Below are 14,276 nucleotides of genomic sequence, written 5' to 3'. Positions count from 1 at the left end.
AAGAGGGATTATAGTTGAAGGGGAACAAAGCTGCTTTTTGTTGCGTGTCAAACGCTTTTTTTTTTTATCGTAGTGGGCATCGAACGACTATATAGTAAAGAAAAACAAGAACGTGAGAAGACGGAGCAGAGTAGTGATTGTTTAAATGAGATACGATAGGGGGCGTAAGTGAAGCGGATGGGTGGGTGGGTAAAATCGGCTCTCGCTACCCCGGAACCAAGGAAAAGACGATAGGACGTAGGATATACGCCCTCAGAGTGACATGAAGGTGAAGCACAAAAGAAAAAAACCACAAGAAAAAAAAGGGGAAGACGGAGGGTGATTTGCTAACCCCCTGACAAGGACATAACCAACACGAGGAAGCCGGGAAACAGTCATTCCAGAGGAACCTGCAGACTAGCTGACTCTCCACCTGGGTTAATTCGCCTTCGGGCTACGACGCGGTGGTATCTGCCGCTCCAAACTCCGCCCTCCTGTCAGATCTCCGCTTGGCAGTTGGCGAATTTGAGAACGCAGTTGGCACCGCTCTCTTTTGTCGAGCGTTGGCGAACAGCTCGTCACTCGGTTCTCGGTTGGCAGTCTGAGCTACTCCTTCGTTCGCTGTGTCCGGGGGACTTGCAGTGGGCTTTTTTGCGACAGACTCTGATGCTGTTAGATCGGCATTGGGGGTATGTTCGGCCCCTTCTATTCGAAGAAAAATGTTAGGATTTGTGATGGTATCTTTGATCCAGACTTTACCTTGCTCTTGGACAGAAGTCGAAAGTGCTTTTCGACAAGCGAACCAATTTGAAAGAAGTTATTCGATTGGTTCTTTTCCAAATATGTCGAATAGCCCAAACGCCATTTCCTCTTGCATCTTTGAGGTCTGTTTGGCTTTCCGCCTCTCGACAATAGAGGGCCAGGATTGTTCCAAGCTTTGTTTCAAGCCTTCTTCCAACACTTCTTCGAATAGTTACCAGTCTTGTCACCAGTATTTCCAGAATTGTTCCCAGAGCCCGAGGTAGTCTTGAGATAGGGCTTCTCTGGTCTGGGAGCCCATGGTGCACTTCGGTTCGATCTCCGTTATCTTTTCGGACGCGTCACGATCGAAATGTTAGTTCGGAGGCCAGGTAACTGGATCGGGCGGTTGAGTGGAAGTCAGCAGAGGTCGATGTGAAGCCTGGTTCGTTGCCGAAACAGTCAAAAAGAAACATGTGTCATGAGAGGGAATAAGAATGTTGGACAGGCAGAGACACCGATGCAAAGTTGTTGTTTTGATTCGAGACAATCGCATTTTGTTTTGATCACGTTCCCGCTGTGAGACCATATCCCGTATTCGATGACTAACATCTTGGCCATTTGTGTAACCAATCATCATGACGAGAATACGCGGAACTATTAAGCCATGGTGACCAATGACAAGGTGAAAGAGTAGACAGGGGGGCCAATCGGTGTCATGAGTGACAAGGCTACTCTCTCCCATCATTTCATCCTTAGGTCTCCTAACGAGCCCGACAAAGCCTTTCAGATGTGGCGTAAGGGGCTTATCCACTTTCACTCTTCGGGTAAAAAGGAACGCAAACTCAGGTAGCGATGCATATTGGCGCGCCTGTGCCAGGGTTTTGATGTCCGTGGACAGATCAAACGTAGCCCTATCAGCCCTCAATATCAGAAATCCGACTTAACAATGATACGGGTGGTTTAGGAATGTAACTGACTATCTTATGCCGTCCTCGGGGAGAGAAGGATTGCGGGGCAATGGCTACGCTGTGGATGTTTGACTGACATCGAACGAACTCCGCCGTCGAGATCTTCCAGAAGACCTGCCTAGGTAGAGGTAACCATCTGTACGTCTATGAGGTTCAAGGTTGATATCTCACAATTCCGTGCCGTGATTGGAGTGACCACGGAGAAAAAGGTACGTGCCGGCAAGTAGTTTGGGACATACACCAACAACATAAACGAGCCGTCAGGCACCAGCAATGCATCCTCAGGATAGGCTGTCCTCACCGTTCGTAGTTGAGCTGCTACCCTATGTGGGCACTGAAACCAAAAGCAGTTGCCTAATATGACCCGGCGTAGGTCTGTTGATTCAGCCAAAAGTCTCGGCAAAGCAAGAGGACAGCTTAAATAGATCAGCTTCCCCAGCACAAAGCAGAAGAGTCCTGGCCATCCTTCTAGATTTCTTCTATTCACTTCCTCCTCTCTGTCGTGTCGAAAATTACCTAGAGCGAGTGACGAGTGATAAAAATACGAGGGCAGCTATATTGCAATCCTCAACCAGATAACCGTTTTCCTTTTTCTTCTTTAACCTTCTGAAGGCTGCACCCATTCTCACGACCCTGTAGTGAACATGACAAGGTCCACTGTCACTATCGGAACACCTGAAGTGAACGGTAACGATGAGCCACGGGCCCATTTGCTCGGTAACAGACGGTCCTGTCCCAACAATTATACCCTTTCATCGCATCGCCAACTATTGTCGGAGCCCACAGGGCTATAGGAAAGTGAGTTCCCTCGTGGTAAACGTCAATGAATACGCGGAAGAGATGTGGGAAAGGATCTTTGAGGATTGTTGGGATCACGGTTTTATCAAGCGATGGCAGAACGGAAGTTCGACCTCGCCGCTATCTCTTGTTGGTCCTGATCGTGGGATTTTTGACACATATGCTTATTTTGTGTTGAATTTCTCGCGTCGCCCCGTTTTTATTCATGGACTGGGCCGAAAGGTCGACGACCATGATTTGTTTCAAAGTTGGCCAGGGCCTATAGGCTTCTTTGACGCAGACGAAGAGAAACGAGACGCACAGTATTATCTGAGATCCATACTGCCAGATCTGGGCTTTCAATCTTACTCAAAAACCTGCCCTTTGGATCATCACGGAGAGGAAAGTTTGAAGCAAGCGATCTCAACATACACTCAGGAAGAGCCCGCAGGAACTAAAAGTGTGACACAGAGTTGAGGAGATACTACTAAGCTTCACCCATGCTCCTTTACAATGTAACTAGTATTTCTGTACGTTCTGTTGGAGGGCTTGGGGTACTATGCTCTACATTTAATGGAAGTTGGATTTATCTGCAAGTCAGCGTTTGCGTCCTGTCCCCGTGCTCGGGCGTTTCCCCTCTTGAATCTGCTCTCTTCAGCCCCAGTAAACGGGGCATCTTACCTATGAGCTGTCTCTGAATACCCACAGATGTGATTCACCATTTGACTACAAATCATAATACGCAATAAACGGAAGCCACTCAGCCAAGCCGTCAACCAGTCGATAGCATTGTACCCTAACACTGAAAGTGATAATAACGATTCTAATGATAACACCGAAGCAGGAAAAGGAGGTCAAGATGCTGTGAAATGTGTACAGTAGTAAGAAAAAAGGAAAAAGAGAAACAGGTGCGCAGGATGCTCACCGGATATTCCTTCAGAGATTAGTTTGTGAGAATAGCTTGCCGAGCTTTGTCAGACCTGCAGGGACTGTGGCTGTTCTACAATGACGAAAGCATTACCATTTAGCAAATAGTCATTCTCTTACATACTTATACATGCAAGGAACCAGTGTTGTTAGATCCCTATTGTCAAGCACTACTAATTCCGCCTAGACAAACCGGCGTGATATACATGCCGCCAACTATCTAGGAAGTCGATGTCTGGAAACCACTGGATGTGTCTACCCCGAGCGCCAAAAACTTGGGAACTGCTAGCGGCCAGTGGCACATGTAAGTATGTCAGCTGCAAGCGAGCATCAGGAGACAGAAAGCAGCATTTGCCCATTGGCTACAGTACTCCACGTTATAATCGGCTTTTGCTTTCTTGCACGGAGTATGAGGAAGATGTGGTTTATCAAAAGAAGGGACAGAATAACATAGTTTCTCAACCTGCATATTACTCCATATCAGATCGTAAAATCCACATGATACTCTCCTGCAATGGCGAGGTGAGTGTATTGGTTCGCGGTCATTTCCAGACGTGGCGAGCGACGTGAAGGGATCATGCCCTGCGCTTTCCCTTTCACTTTCGCCCCTTTCAACTAGCTAAAATACCGTGGGACTGTCAATGGCGTCGGGTCATTGTATCAAGCATCGAGTATGGCGTTACTCGTTCGTCTGTTGATGGCTGGTTTATCAAGATATGTCGGTGGCACGATGTCTACGACAGGTCCGGGTCAAATCGGAGACCATTTCAATACTTATGGAACTCCACTACAGTACTTTCGCTTTGGGTATTTGCAAATGTTTTAGACTTCCAGCGTCATTCATCCTTAACCAGAGAGTTTAAGAGGGGCTGAAAGCCAGCGTTGGACGTTACGGGTTTGGTGGGTATTTGAAGATATGTAACTTGTATCCGCAGGCCGACATGTAGATCATAAATAGCTGAAAAGCCAAATTATAAGCCGGCTTTGAACTGGCCTCTTGTGCTCATCTGGATAGCTGACCTTGACAATTCTCTGCACCCCTATACTCTGACGATACTATGCAGCCCAACAGACTAGCCTGCACGCCCATTTACATCGAGCCAGGACTGATGAAGGAAAAGGCTTTGGATGCATTGAAGGCGCTCAAAGAAAGTGGATAATGGATCGATGATTCCACACTGTTCTTGGATGAGGCCGGCTCTTTTTCTCTTGAAGCGATGGAAGAGGGTTCTTTCAAAGTGCGTGCACAGAATGCATCAATTTTCTTCGCCAAGCTTATTTCTTCGCCAGGATGTACAGCCAAAACAGACGACCAAAAGATCTACGTTGGTGGACGTCGACTTCTGATCTCTCTCGTTGCGCATGCTTGGCTGTGGGCAAGACCCAAAGTGTTGAACAGTCGAGGCGAGCCCGTCACTGTTAAAGAGATGCAGGCACTTGAGCCCCAGAAAATTCTTGATTCCCTTGGTAGCTTTCGCCCTTGCAACGAGAGCGATACCTACGAAAGGATATCAAGCTTTTTGGAAAGCCTGCAAGCAGTCTCGCTACATCGGGATACATCCAAGTGGAATTTGATGGGAGTCATTGCATGCCTGAAGTGGGACAAAGCCCCTGATATACACAACAAGGGACCGTGGTGCTCTTGTCGATTCAAGAAGAATAACTGCCCACCATCCTACCACGAGATTTACCCAACCCAGAGGCGAAATGGGTGATTGGTCTACCAATTTCGAAACTGGCTCGCTCACGGTCAAATTGAGGAGCGGAAGAGAGCAGGACATGAGCCATCAGATGAGGTTCCTGAATATAGTTACACTTCGGAAAATGGATCATGACTCCTTTGACTACACCAACCTTTTAAGAGATTGCCAAAGCATAAAGATTCCAAGAAGGATAAATTGTATCTACCACGTCCTATAGGTTATCTAATCACATCAAAGACTGTGATGTAGTATGATGCAAATGTATGATCAATTTCGGTCAATACTGTAGAGATTGTGGCATTTCCTTGGATTTCCTCCTGCCATCCGTGAAACCATAGATCCTGCGAAACGTCACGTGAGCCAGAACGAAAACAGATTGTCGGCGGCTGCACCTTTCGCATTAGAACTGAACTGGGCACGTGCTGTGGTCAGCAGCCTCTGATTTTGGCCGCCATCGCTAGCCCCGGCACGCTCGCCTTCATCAGAGGGAAAGGGCAAATCCGGACATTGCATTTGTACGGGAACGTTTGAGTGTTAGGTAATTGCTGCATAATGGAACGGCTTGGATCTAGTGACTCCAATCTAGTGTTTCTGTGTTGATATATCCTATACGGATCCAGATGCCGGACCTCCCCTTCTTCGTGACGCTCCACATCACTCTACCATGAAGTTTGCAGGTACCCCGTCACCACATAAGGCGTCGAAGTTTTTTCCTTTGGCTGACAAACATCCGAAAAGTTTGCTTCTTGATTGGATACTGAAGGACGCAATCTTTTGCAGCGCGTCTTTGACATCGCATTGACCGAGAGACTATTGCGGACTTTTTGAGGAGAAGAGCTGACCTGAATTTGTGTCCAGCCAGATCAGCACACGACAATTGAGGAACTGTGCTCGTTTTCCAAGTGGCAGGTTTGATGTCGCCGACGATCTTTTTCACAATGGATGCCCATGACGTTGCCGTTAAGTCCGTTGCAGAGGCAGTCGAAAGCTTCCACGTTCAGGGAAAGCCTTTTCGACTATACCATGGATCGGCCAATAGCACACGACAGTCCAATCGTCGTCTTGACAACACTGTCAACACCAGCAAACTCAACCGCGTCTTGGAGATGAACGAAGGCGTAAAGACAGTTCTCGCCTAGCCGAATGTGACCATGGAAGCCCCGGTAGACGCAACTTTGCCGTACGGGCTCGTCCCGCTGGTCGTGATGGAGTTTCTTGCCATTACCGTCGGAGGTGGCTTTTCCGGGACGTCAGGAGAGAGTAGCTCTTTTCGATACGGAGCCCTTGATTCTACCGTCTACTGGATCCAGATCATCCTTGCCGACGGAACGATCGAGGCCGCTTACAAGAAGGATAAGGTAGATCTATTCTGGGGGGCCACCTCGGGCTTCGGAACTTTCGGTGTCGTCACTTTGTTGGAAGTTCAGTTAAAAGACGCAAAACCGTTTGTCGAGCTTAGGTACAAGGTCACGTGCGGTGCTCGGGAGATGGTCGAAGTCATTAAAGACGAGTGCGATAAGATGGAGAACGACTACGTCGATGACATAGTCTACTCCAAATTCACTGCCGCGATATGCATCGGACGTCTGGTGGACAAGATACCAGTGGGTGCGGTGCCAAGATACCTGAGTCGCAGGGAGGATGAGTAGTTTTATCTCCACAGCGAAAGGGTACAGGAAGATCTCCGCAACGGGTCGGTTATCTGTGTCGTTGACTATATCCCACTGAGGGACTACCTGTTCCGATACGATCGAGGCGGTTTCTGGGTCGCCAAATATGCCTTTGAGTACTTCATCACCCCGTTCAATCGTTTCACTCGATAGATCCTGGATCCCCTCCTCCGGGTGCGAGTCATGTACTCTGCCGGTCACACGAGCAGGCTCTTTGACTACTACATGGTGCAGGATGTCGGGGTCCCCTATGACCATGCTTTGGAGTTCCAGGACTGGTTGGACAAGGAGCATGGTATGTACTCTCTCTGGATATGCCCGCTGCGCGTACGGCGCGACGACCAAAACTCGGACTACGGTCTCCATGCCGAGTTCGGGAAGCCTGGCGCGGCTGATCTCGTCAACTTTGGTATTTGGGGCTCGCTGCAGGGAAATAGACGAGATGTTATTCGGCACAACCGAGCGCTGGAGCCGAAAGTGCAAGAGTGTGGGGGGGAAATGGCTTTATGCTCATGCGTACTATGAAGAGGCTGAGTTCTGGTCTCAGTACGACAAGAAGTCATATGATGAGCTAAGGGCAAAGTATGGGGCTTCGAACCTACCGAATGTGTATGACAAGGTTAAAGTCCATGTCGATGAGGACGAGAAACATATGGCGTCAACAGCGATCACCGGATGGCCGCTGAGGGGATTGTGGGGGGTGGTCAGAGCGGTTTTAGGCAGTGATTACTTGTTGCAGGAGGAGAGCGATAATTGATTACAGCAGCGATAAAACATCCTTCGATGTCTTGTATAAAGCTTTTGCTTCGTAGTTGTCGCCTGATAAAGATGCCTGAGCTTTCTAGCGGAGCGGCCGCACGTAGGGTAGGATGTCCCTTTAAAATCCGATCGACAACTCCAGCTCACCACGATGTCCAGTTATGATATCAAAGAAGGGTTTTTCGCATAACACAGTCCTATTCATTCCATGGAGAAGGCCTTGTCAGTTACAACAGCCTGAATCATAATTGCTTGCCGCTGCATGGAAACTATTATGGGCCCAGAATCGTTAGGGATAAAGATTTGCATTCCCGAGGATGCCCCTGAGCTGAAAAGACCATAGTGTCTCTTTCCGGTTAACTTCTTCGCTTTCCCTCAACACTAAACTCAGATGTACGTCGACTACTCACTCCACCCCTTTTTGGCGCTCCGCAGACCACTTTAACCGAAAAACAATTGGGCCGGGAACCTCCTGAGGAGCACTGCTATCTTGTTGTCCTCCTGCCGAGATTTTGGTTTGCTGAGTTGAGTCTGGAATGGTGGCTGGTTGATAGCCACTAAGACCAGGGGTGATATTGGGAGACCATTTATCTCGAACCGGGTCATAGCTGCCTCTGTTGTTCGCAAAGACTGCTGAACACGCAGGCGCGGTAGGATCTGGAAGCGGGTATGGTATCGGCCTTCCATTCTCAAAGGCTGGGCGAAACTTGAAGTGTTCCGAGGCGAGAATAAACAGACGAGATTGTCATCTACACCCCTTGCCAGCCAGCCCATGCACCGCCGGTTAGCTACAAACAACAGTCCAAACTCGAGCAGAAATTTGAAAACCTAGATCACAGCGTTTCAGTGGTTGCCCAATCCCTTCGGCCATGCCACAAACAGGCACGGGGAAAGGTTCGACGGCGGTGTGACGGAAAGACGTAGAAAAGGATTCGACAAGGAATCAGGCACAGATATGGAAATAACTCCGTTGTTATTCACTGCACTCCCGACATATTGTCTGACGCCTGATACACGTTACAAGATAAGCGTCCCCATTGGCAAAGTCTTGGCTACATCATATTCGTCGTTGCCGCGTTGGAGGAAAGGAGGTAGAGACTGTCAGGACGTGCCGCAGTATTGTACAAAACGTTCTCTGTTGGACTACATGCTACAGATGCGGGCCAGTTCAAGAATCTTCGGCCGTTTGTACAAGATCAGAGAGACGTTTTACACACGCGATGGAAAGATCAAAGGCTGAATGTATGAGCTACAATAGTACTAGGACTCAAAAGACTTGTGTCTGATAAACATGACTCACAGGAGATGTTCAATAATAGGAACGTAGGAAGCAGAACCGACCGAACGGTATGTTCGAGTTCCAAGCTTTGTCTCAAAACTCAAAAGCTGACAACGATGTGACTGACTGGCTTGCTACAGTGCAAGATTGTCAGTTTGTAGACGTCGTTTCTAAAACTGCACCACTCATCGTCATCCGATATTCAACAAGCCTCAATATATGCTCCCTTGCGAGTAGTGAATTTTACGAGCAGTGGATACGGAAAGTTTGCTACGCAGGGCAACAGACGGTCCAATGTTGAAGTTTTATGTGTCTACAATAAATCCTGAGCCTGTGCGGCTAACATCTATGATCCTGGTAAATGATAAGACTATCTTCTTTGGCTGTTGGTATGCATCGAGATGAGGTCGAAGTACCCAACCCCAGGACGAAGTTGTTGCGTCGACTTGCTGTTACGTTTCGGAATTGTCTATTATCTATGGCTGCTATTATAACTCATCCCTAAATTGAAAGATCTCGGAACGTCTGGTGCAATTGTAGAGTGTTGAACTTGTCCATGAACAGGAGAAGCGGTGGGAGAAAAGAAAGGAAGGAGAAAAGAAAGAGAGGAGAAAAGAAGGGAAGAAGAAATGGAAAAAAATCAATTGCCTTCGAGGACGCCGTTACCATGTCGAGGCTGCTCATGTGGCACTTCGTCTGTTGCCATTTTCTCGAAGATCTCGTCCAGCATGAATGTCTTTGGCTCTCCTAAACTGTACATCCTAATTCCCTTGTTAGAAGGTTTGAAGAGAATCGTCCCGTTGGAATCCTCCTCAACTTCTACAAATTCCAACTTCGACCCCATATAGCCAGGAATGAGCGCACATAGGAATGTGGTCAAGTCCGGCATCGCGTATGCTTTGTCGGAATATTGGCCGTCTAACGAGACAACATTCGTGGCGATCTTGAAAGGGTCTTCGCGACAGTTAAAGCCCAAGATTCGCTTCTCTAGGCAATGACCTCCGGCGTCCTTCAGACCCAACGCTGAGTATTTCATACTCTGTGCAGTGTGTGAAGGGACAACGGTAAACTTTGAGAACTCTGTTGATCGACTAAGCACTGTTTTGGCAGCCTCTCTGTTGAGAGCGATATTGAACTGATTTGCAAATAGATTCGCCGACATGTCGCAAGAACCCTGGTAATTGTTAGTGAGTACCATAGTCAGAACTACCACAAACTGATACATACCACTTGCAGATGGCACTTGACTTTACCAGCTACGCCATTCTCAAGAAACTGCCGCAAGATCCTCAAAGAAGAGCCCCCAAAGAAACGAACACTTGCTGCAGTTTCGATTGCATTATAAACAGTTTTCAAGTTAAGAGGTTGCACAGAAGTCTTCGAATTGCATTCCTCTTGCTCGATTCTCTTGGCGCATCCTTCGTACCAGTCTTGTAGGCTCCGTGATCGCTGTGCAAGAGGTTCCTTCATAATGTTATCGTATGCCTTCAGCTCGTCTGCGCTCCGGTTGACAAGCTCTTCATGATGATGAAAGTTGAGATTCACGGGATTTTCAATCTCATCTAGGCTCTCAAAATCCACGAAGACTTGGTTGGGGGCATTCTTCGACCACTCGGCCAAACAAGAAGCAAAGTCCCAAGCTGTAAGGCGTCCATGACACGCGGCATGTTCTCGTGAATCGTAATCCGGCATTACAGCCATTTGCAGCTGCCCTTGGGTCAGTGAAATTCATAGTAGGGTATTTGGAAAGGGGAGGGTACCAGCTGGCGATCAACCTGTGTGACAGCTTTGATATTATCAAGATCCGTCTGGTTGATAAGTCCACTCAAAAGCACCTTGAAGGGATTCCCAAGCGATCCAAAGTGCTTTTGTATCAAGTCCTTACACTTTGATACTTGTTCTACTGTCATAGATAGCCCAAAGCCCACCTGGCGAGGCTCTATGATCCAAATCAAGCGAGTGTTTGGCCTCTGGTATGTCGCCTTCCACAAGGCCATTGCGGCAGCGAGGTTGTCCGAGTCGATGGAGTCATTATAATAAATAACAAGGTTTCTACCCATGCTGATAGTGCCCTTAGCTAGATTATGGAAAAGCCTGTTCTTTAAGCTACACAAATGTGTGGGTGTCCAAACTTCAAGCTCAAGGCTTATGAAGGGCTATTTAAGTAATTCGAATCACGAGAAGGGTTCGCGACCTTGTAGGCGATGCCACTGGTCTGTGCAGACGAACGCCGAATAACAATAATAAAAGCCCAACGAAACGCTTTCTCTGCCCTGTGGGTCGGCATGGAACACAGCCTGGTTTCCTTCGATGCCTGTTTCGGCTGGAAGTCGAGAGCTACCAAATCACGATCCGGAAGGCAACGTGCAAAGAGGCTAAGCAGGCGCAGCGTAGATCGCAGTTTGTGAACGGCAGCAGAAGTGCTATCGCACATCCAAAGGGGCTGAAACCTGCACCCCTGATCAATAACGCATTGCTTCAAGATGCATCTTCCGATCTTCTGCGTTCAACCACATGAACACTACAGGCCTACAATCGTCCGACTACGGCTATGAACGGCCCATATGGTCACACCACGAACGAGAGTCAAGTCAGCGGCTACTAAGCATTGCTGGCCTGCTCTCCTTCTTAGTCCACAACTCAACCATCCAACTACAAAAGTGTGTCTGGAACCTCTCCTAATGGGATGCATCCTCAAGAGGAGTCAGTCGTCTTTGGTTGCATCTGCAGCGGGTTCACGTTCATCCCGAAGAAATTGGGTATGGAAGGCTAGTCGCAACCTCGGTACGAAACAATCCGAATACATTCCAAGGCTCCCAGCCGCGGTAAGAGATGTCAAGGCGGTCATTCTTTACAAGCGGAAACTAGCTTTGGATGAAACACAGCGCCATTCGGATACACGGGTCAAGCAGCGGCATAACACAGCGTACATCAAGCTGAGTGTAGAACCACGTGTTGGTGTAAAGACATGGGAGACTGGGGAGGGCCAGTAATCACAAAGCAGGTGGGCCTGGAGGGACTAATTTTACTCAACGTCCATTTTCATTCTTCCTCACTTTTTGCCGTTTGGCCAATTTCAGTTCAAGAACAAAAAAGTCACATGATGTAAACCCATCAACTACAGCCCCGCCACGACCTGACAAATTTAGTGGTTCCGCTCACCGCACAGCAATCCGCCTTGGGAGAGTAATTCATGATTGGAATGAGATTCAACAGGCTTCGTAGCATAACGAAAGTACAAGGTTATCTCTTCTACAGATATCTCCTAGGTGAAAAAACTCAGTTTCATGTTGCTTCCCACGAAGAAGAAGTAAAGTACAATTGACGTCCAATCATCGACCTTCAGCGTGTCCCATACCCTATACCGAGTTCCATTCTCGTTTTTCACCCACCATTTCTTCTGTTAGCGTCCTTCAAAATACCATTTGTACATTGGTTGCTTTGCATCGCGAACTTGGAAGGAGTCTGAGAATGTTCGAATCTGTGCTATGGTCACATGCCAACCAGTACCAGGGTGTGACTCATGTTTGGCTGGTTGGTAATACAACATGAACATCAGGGCATCCCAATCCTTTACTACTTTACCTCGACGTTTCAACACCGAAATCTGCCTATTTGTATGGAAAGCTGACAAGCGCAGACTATCGTGTATGTTAGGGTATCTTTGAAGCTGCGTCTTCCCAAACGGTTGGCCAATGTGCAAAGCCCGGCGCCGCGACTGCATATTCGTTCATTTCCTGCCATTTCAGGGATTCTATGAGCTCGATGCTGTCACGGGCCCAATCCATTGGTTCTCTCTGGCCCACCAACAATAGAGCGAAATGTATGTTTTTATGGTCTTTACTTTTGTTGGGGTTCCCTATCAGGGCAGGCTGGTACCCTCGAGTAACCATCTTGTCAAGCCACCTGTAATGTCTGAACCATCGATCCCACGCAGTCTTGTTCAGCCGGCGGGTAGAGGATATATCGTGCTGTGCATCTTGTGGCTTCTTAAAAAATTGAACATATCGCCACTTGTAAGGTTAGCGGTGATCATACATCGTATCTCGACAGGTAGTCTTTTGTAATGGTCGAATGTTCTGGCTGGCCGCCGTTCGCTTTTGTTCATTCTTTTCACGTCTGCTGTCGACCACGACTGGATATCCGGCCGTTCAAATGCTCTATCCCATAGGTTGTGAGCGATGTAGGGATTGTCGAGCATGTAGCCAGGATACTTGGTCCTCTGCGCATTCCTATAAGGCAGTCCTGGTCGCACGGCTGAGGGGTCTTGCAGGTAAACATTCGCTTGTGCGAGACGTTTTCCAACCGATGTGTTCCTCTGTGGGCCATAGATATTTAAGTCAAAACGACCACTGCTGAACGAGGTAAGACCCAACTCAATTCCCTTGAGCTGGAGAACAGGCTCAAGTATACGAATTGTCGATTCCTCTTACCCATAAACGCCATCTCCCTGGTAGACATCTACACAGCGAATCGGCTTATCATATGAGCGATTTGTATCAGGAACGAGAGAGGGCGTCTCACGCATCCATAGCAAATCATTTCTGACCTACGCATTATCTTTTGCCTAACATGCCTGATTCGTGATTGCCACGATCCGAATTGAGTCAAGAGCCTATCTTACAGGAGAGCTGGGTGGCGAGATGGCGACAGGCAAGTGTTTTAATAGCGGTGAAGAGAGTCAGAACAAGGCTTGTCACATCGCGGAATGTCCATTATGTATTCGTTCACAATGGGCCCCGAACGAACGTCTAGAGACCATAGGGAATGAGTGTAGAAACCATGCTGTTCTTTCTTGAACTTTCCGTTTTTGAGGTGTTCGATGGAGTAATGAATGAACAAGAAGGGAATGCAGAATGAAGCGGCAAAAGGATAGAGGAAAGAGGGAGAGAAAAAAAAGAAAAAAGAAAAGAAAAAAGGAAAGGAAAACAGGTCCAATAATAGATATCTTGAAAGTCTTTGACACACATTTCACAGCACGAACACATGATCACCCTGACACTAACGACTTATTCCGTAGCCTAGAGTATTGCCACATCGCCCATTTGGCGTGCCATGGACTGACAGACCACGTCGTCCGTCTAAGAGTGAATTGTGTTTTCAAAGCCATGAGGGACTTGAACAGCTTACCCAGGATCTAGTGACGGTCCGGAGGATAGCTCGGTGGGATTCAAGATACGTGAGGCTTGCATATCTCTCTTCTTGTTCAACAACGGAGAACCGGGCAGCTAGTCTACGTGACGAGGTTATCTATCCTATCGGTAGATTTCAGGCTGCCGGATTCGCACATACTATGCGTTATTAATGACCATCAATGGATATCTATCTTCTGTGTGAGGACTGCAAACCGTCTCCATAGCAAACTCTTGTAAGAAAGCTGCGACATGGCGGATAGCAGCATTGTTTTGGCGTTACGCGAGGCAGTAACTGTATTGAAAGCAGAATTGGGACCAGCCTCTGGCTTCGGCGCAAT

At 47.9% G+C, this 14,276-nt stretch overlaps 2 protein-coding genes across 2 annotated transcripts; one reads left to right on the top strand and one right to left on the bottom strand.

Moving 5' to 3' along the window:
- Positions 1 to 6,246: 6,246 nt before the first annotated feature.
- Positions 6,247 to 7,522, top strand: FIESC28_10280 (uncharacterized protein; the record flags this gene model as incomplete). Its single annotated transcript, XM_031164413.1, has 3 exons — positions 6,247 to 6,699; positions 6,919 to 7,242; positions 7,295 to 7,522. The coding sequence occupies 3 exons, from the start codon at positions 6,247 to 6,249 to the stop codon at positions 7,520 to 7,522; spliced, it is 1,005 nt and encodes a 334-aa protein (XP_031011522.1).
- A 1,921-nt stretch (positions 7,523 to 9,443) lies between these two features.
- Positions 9,444 to 10,863, bottom strand: FIESC28_10279 (uncharacterized protein; the record flags this gene model as incomplete). Its single annotated transcript, XM_031164412.1, has 3 exons — positions 9,444 to 9,977; positions 10,031 to 10,510; positions 10,564 to 10,863. The coding sequence occupies 3 exons, from the start codon at positions 10,861 to 10,863 to the stop codon at positions 9,444 to 9,446; spliced, it is 1,314 nt and encodes a 437-aa protein (XP_031011521.1).
- Positions 10,864 to 14,276: the final 3,413 nt, after the last annotated feature.

Source organism: Fusarium coffeatum (assembly GCF_003316985.1).
Source record: "Fusarium coffeatum strain FIESC_28 chromosome Unknown BRIP53273_contig_299, whole genome shotgun sequence".
Taxonomy (NCBI): domain Eukaryota; kingdom Fungi; phylum Ascomycota; class Sordariomycetes; order Hypocreales; family Nectriaceae; genus Fusarium; species Fusarium coffeatum.
Note: the sequence above shows the minus strand (reverse complement) of the source record. Positions and strands in the feature narration are given on the sequence as shown.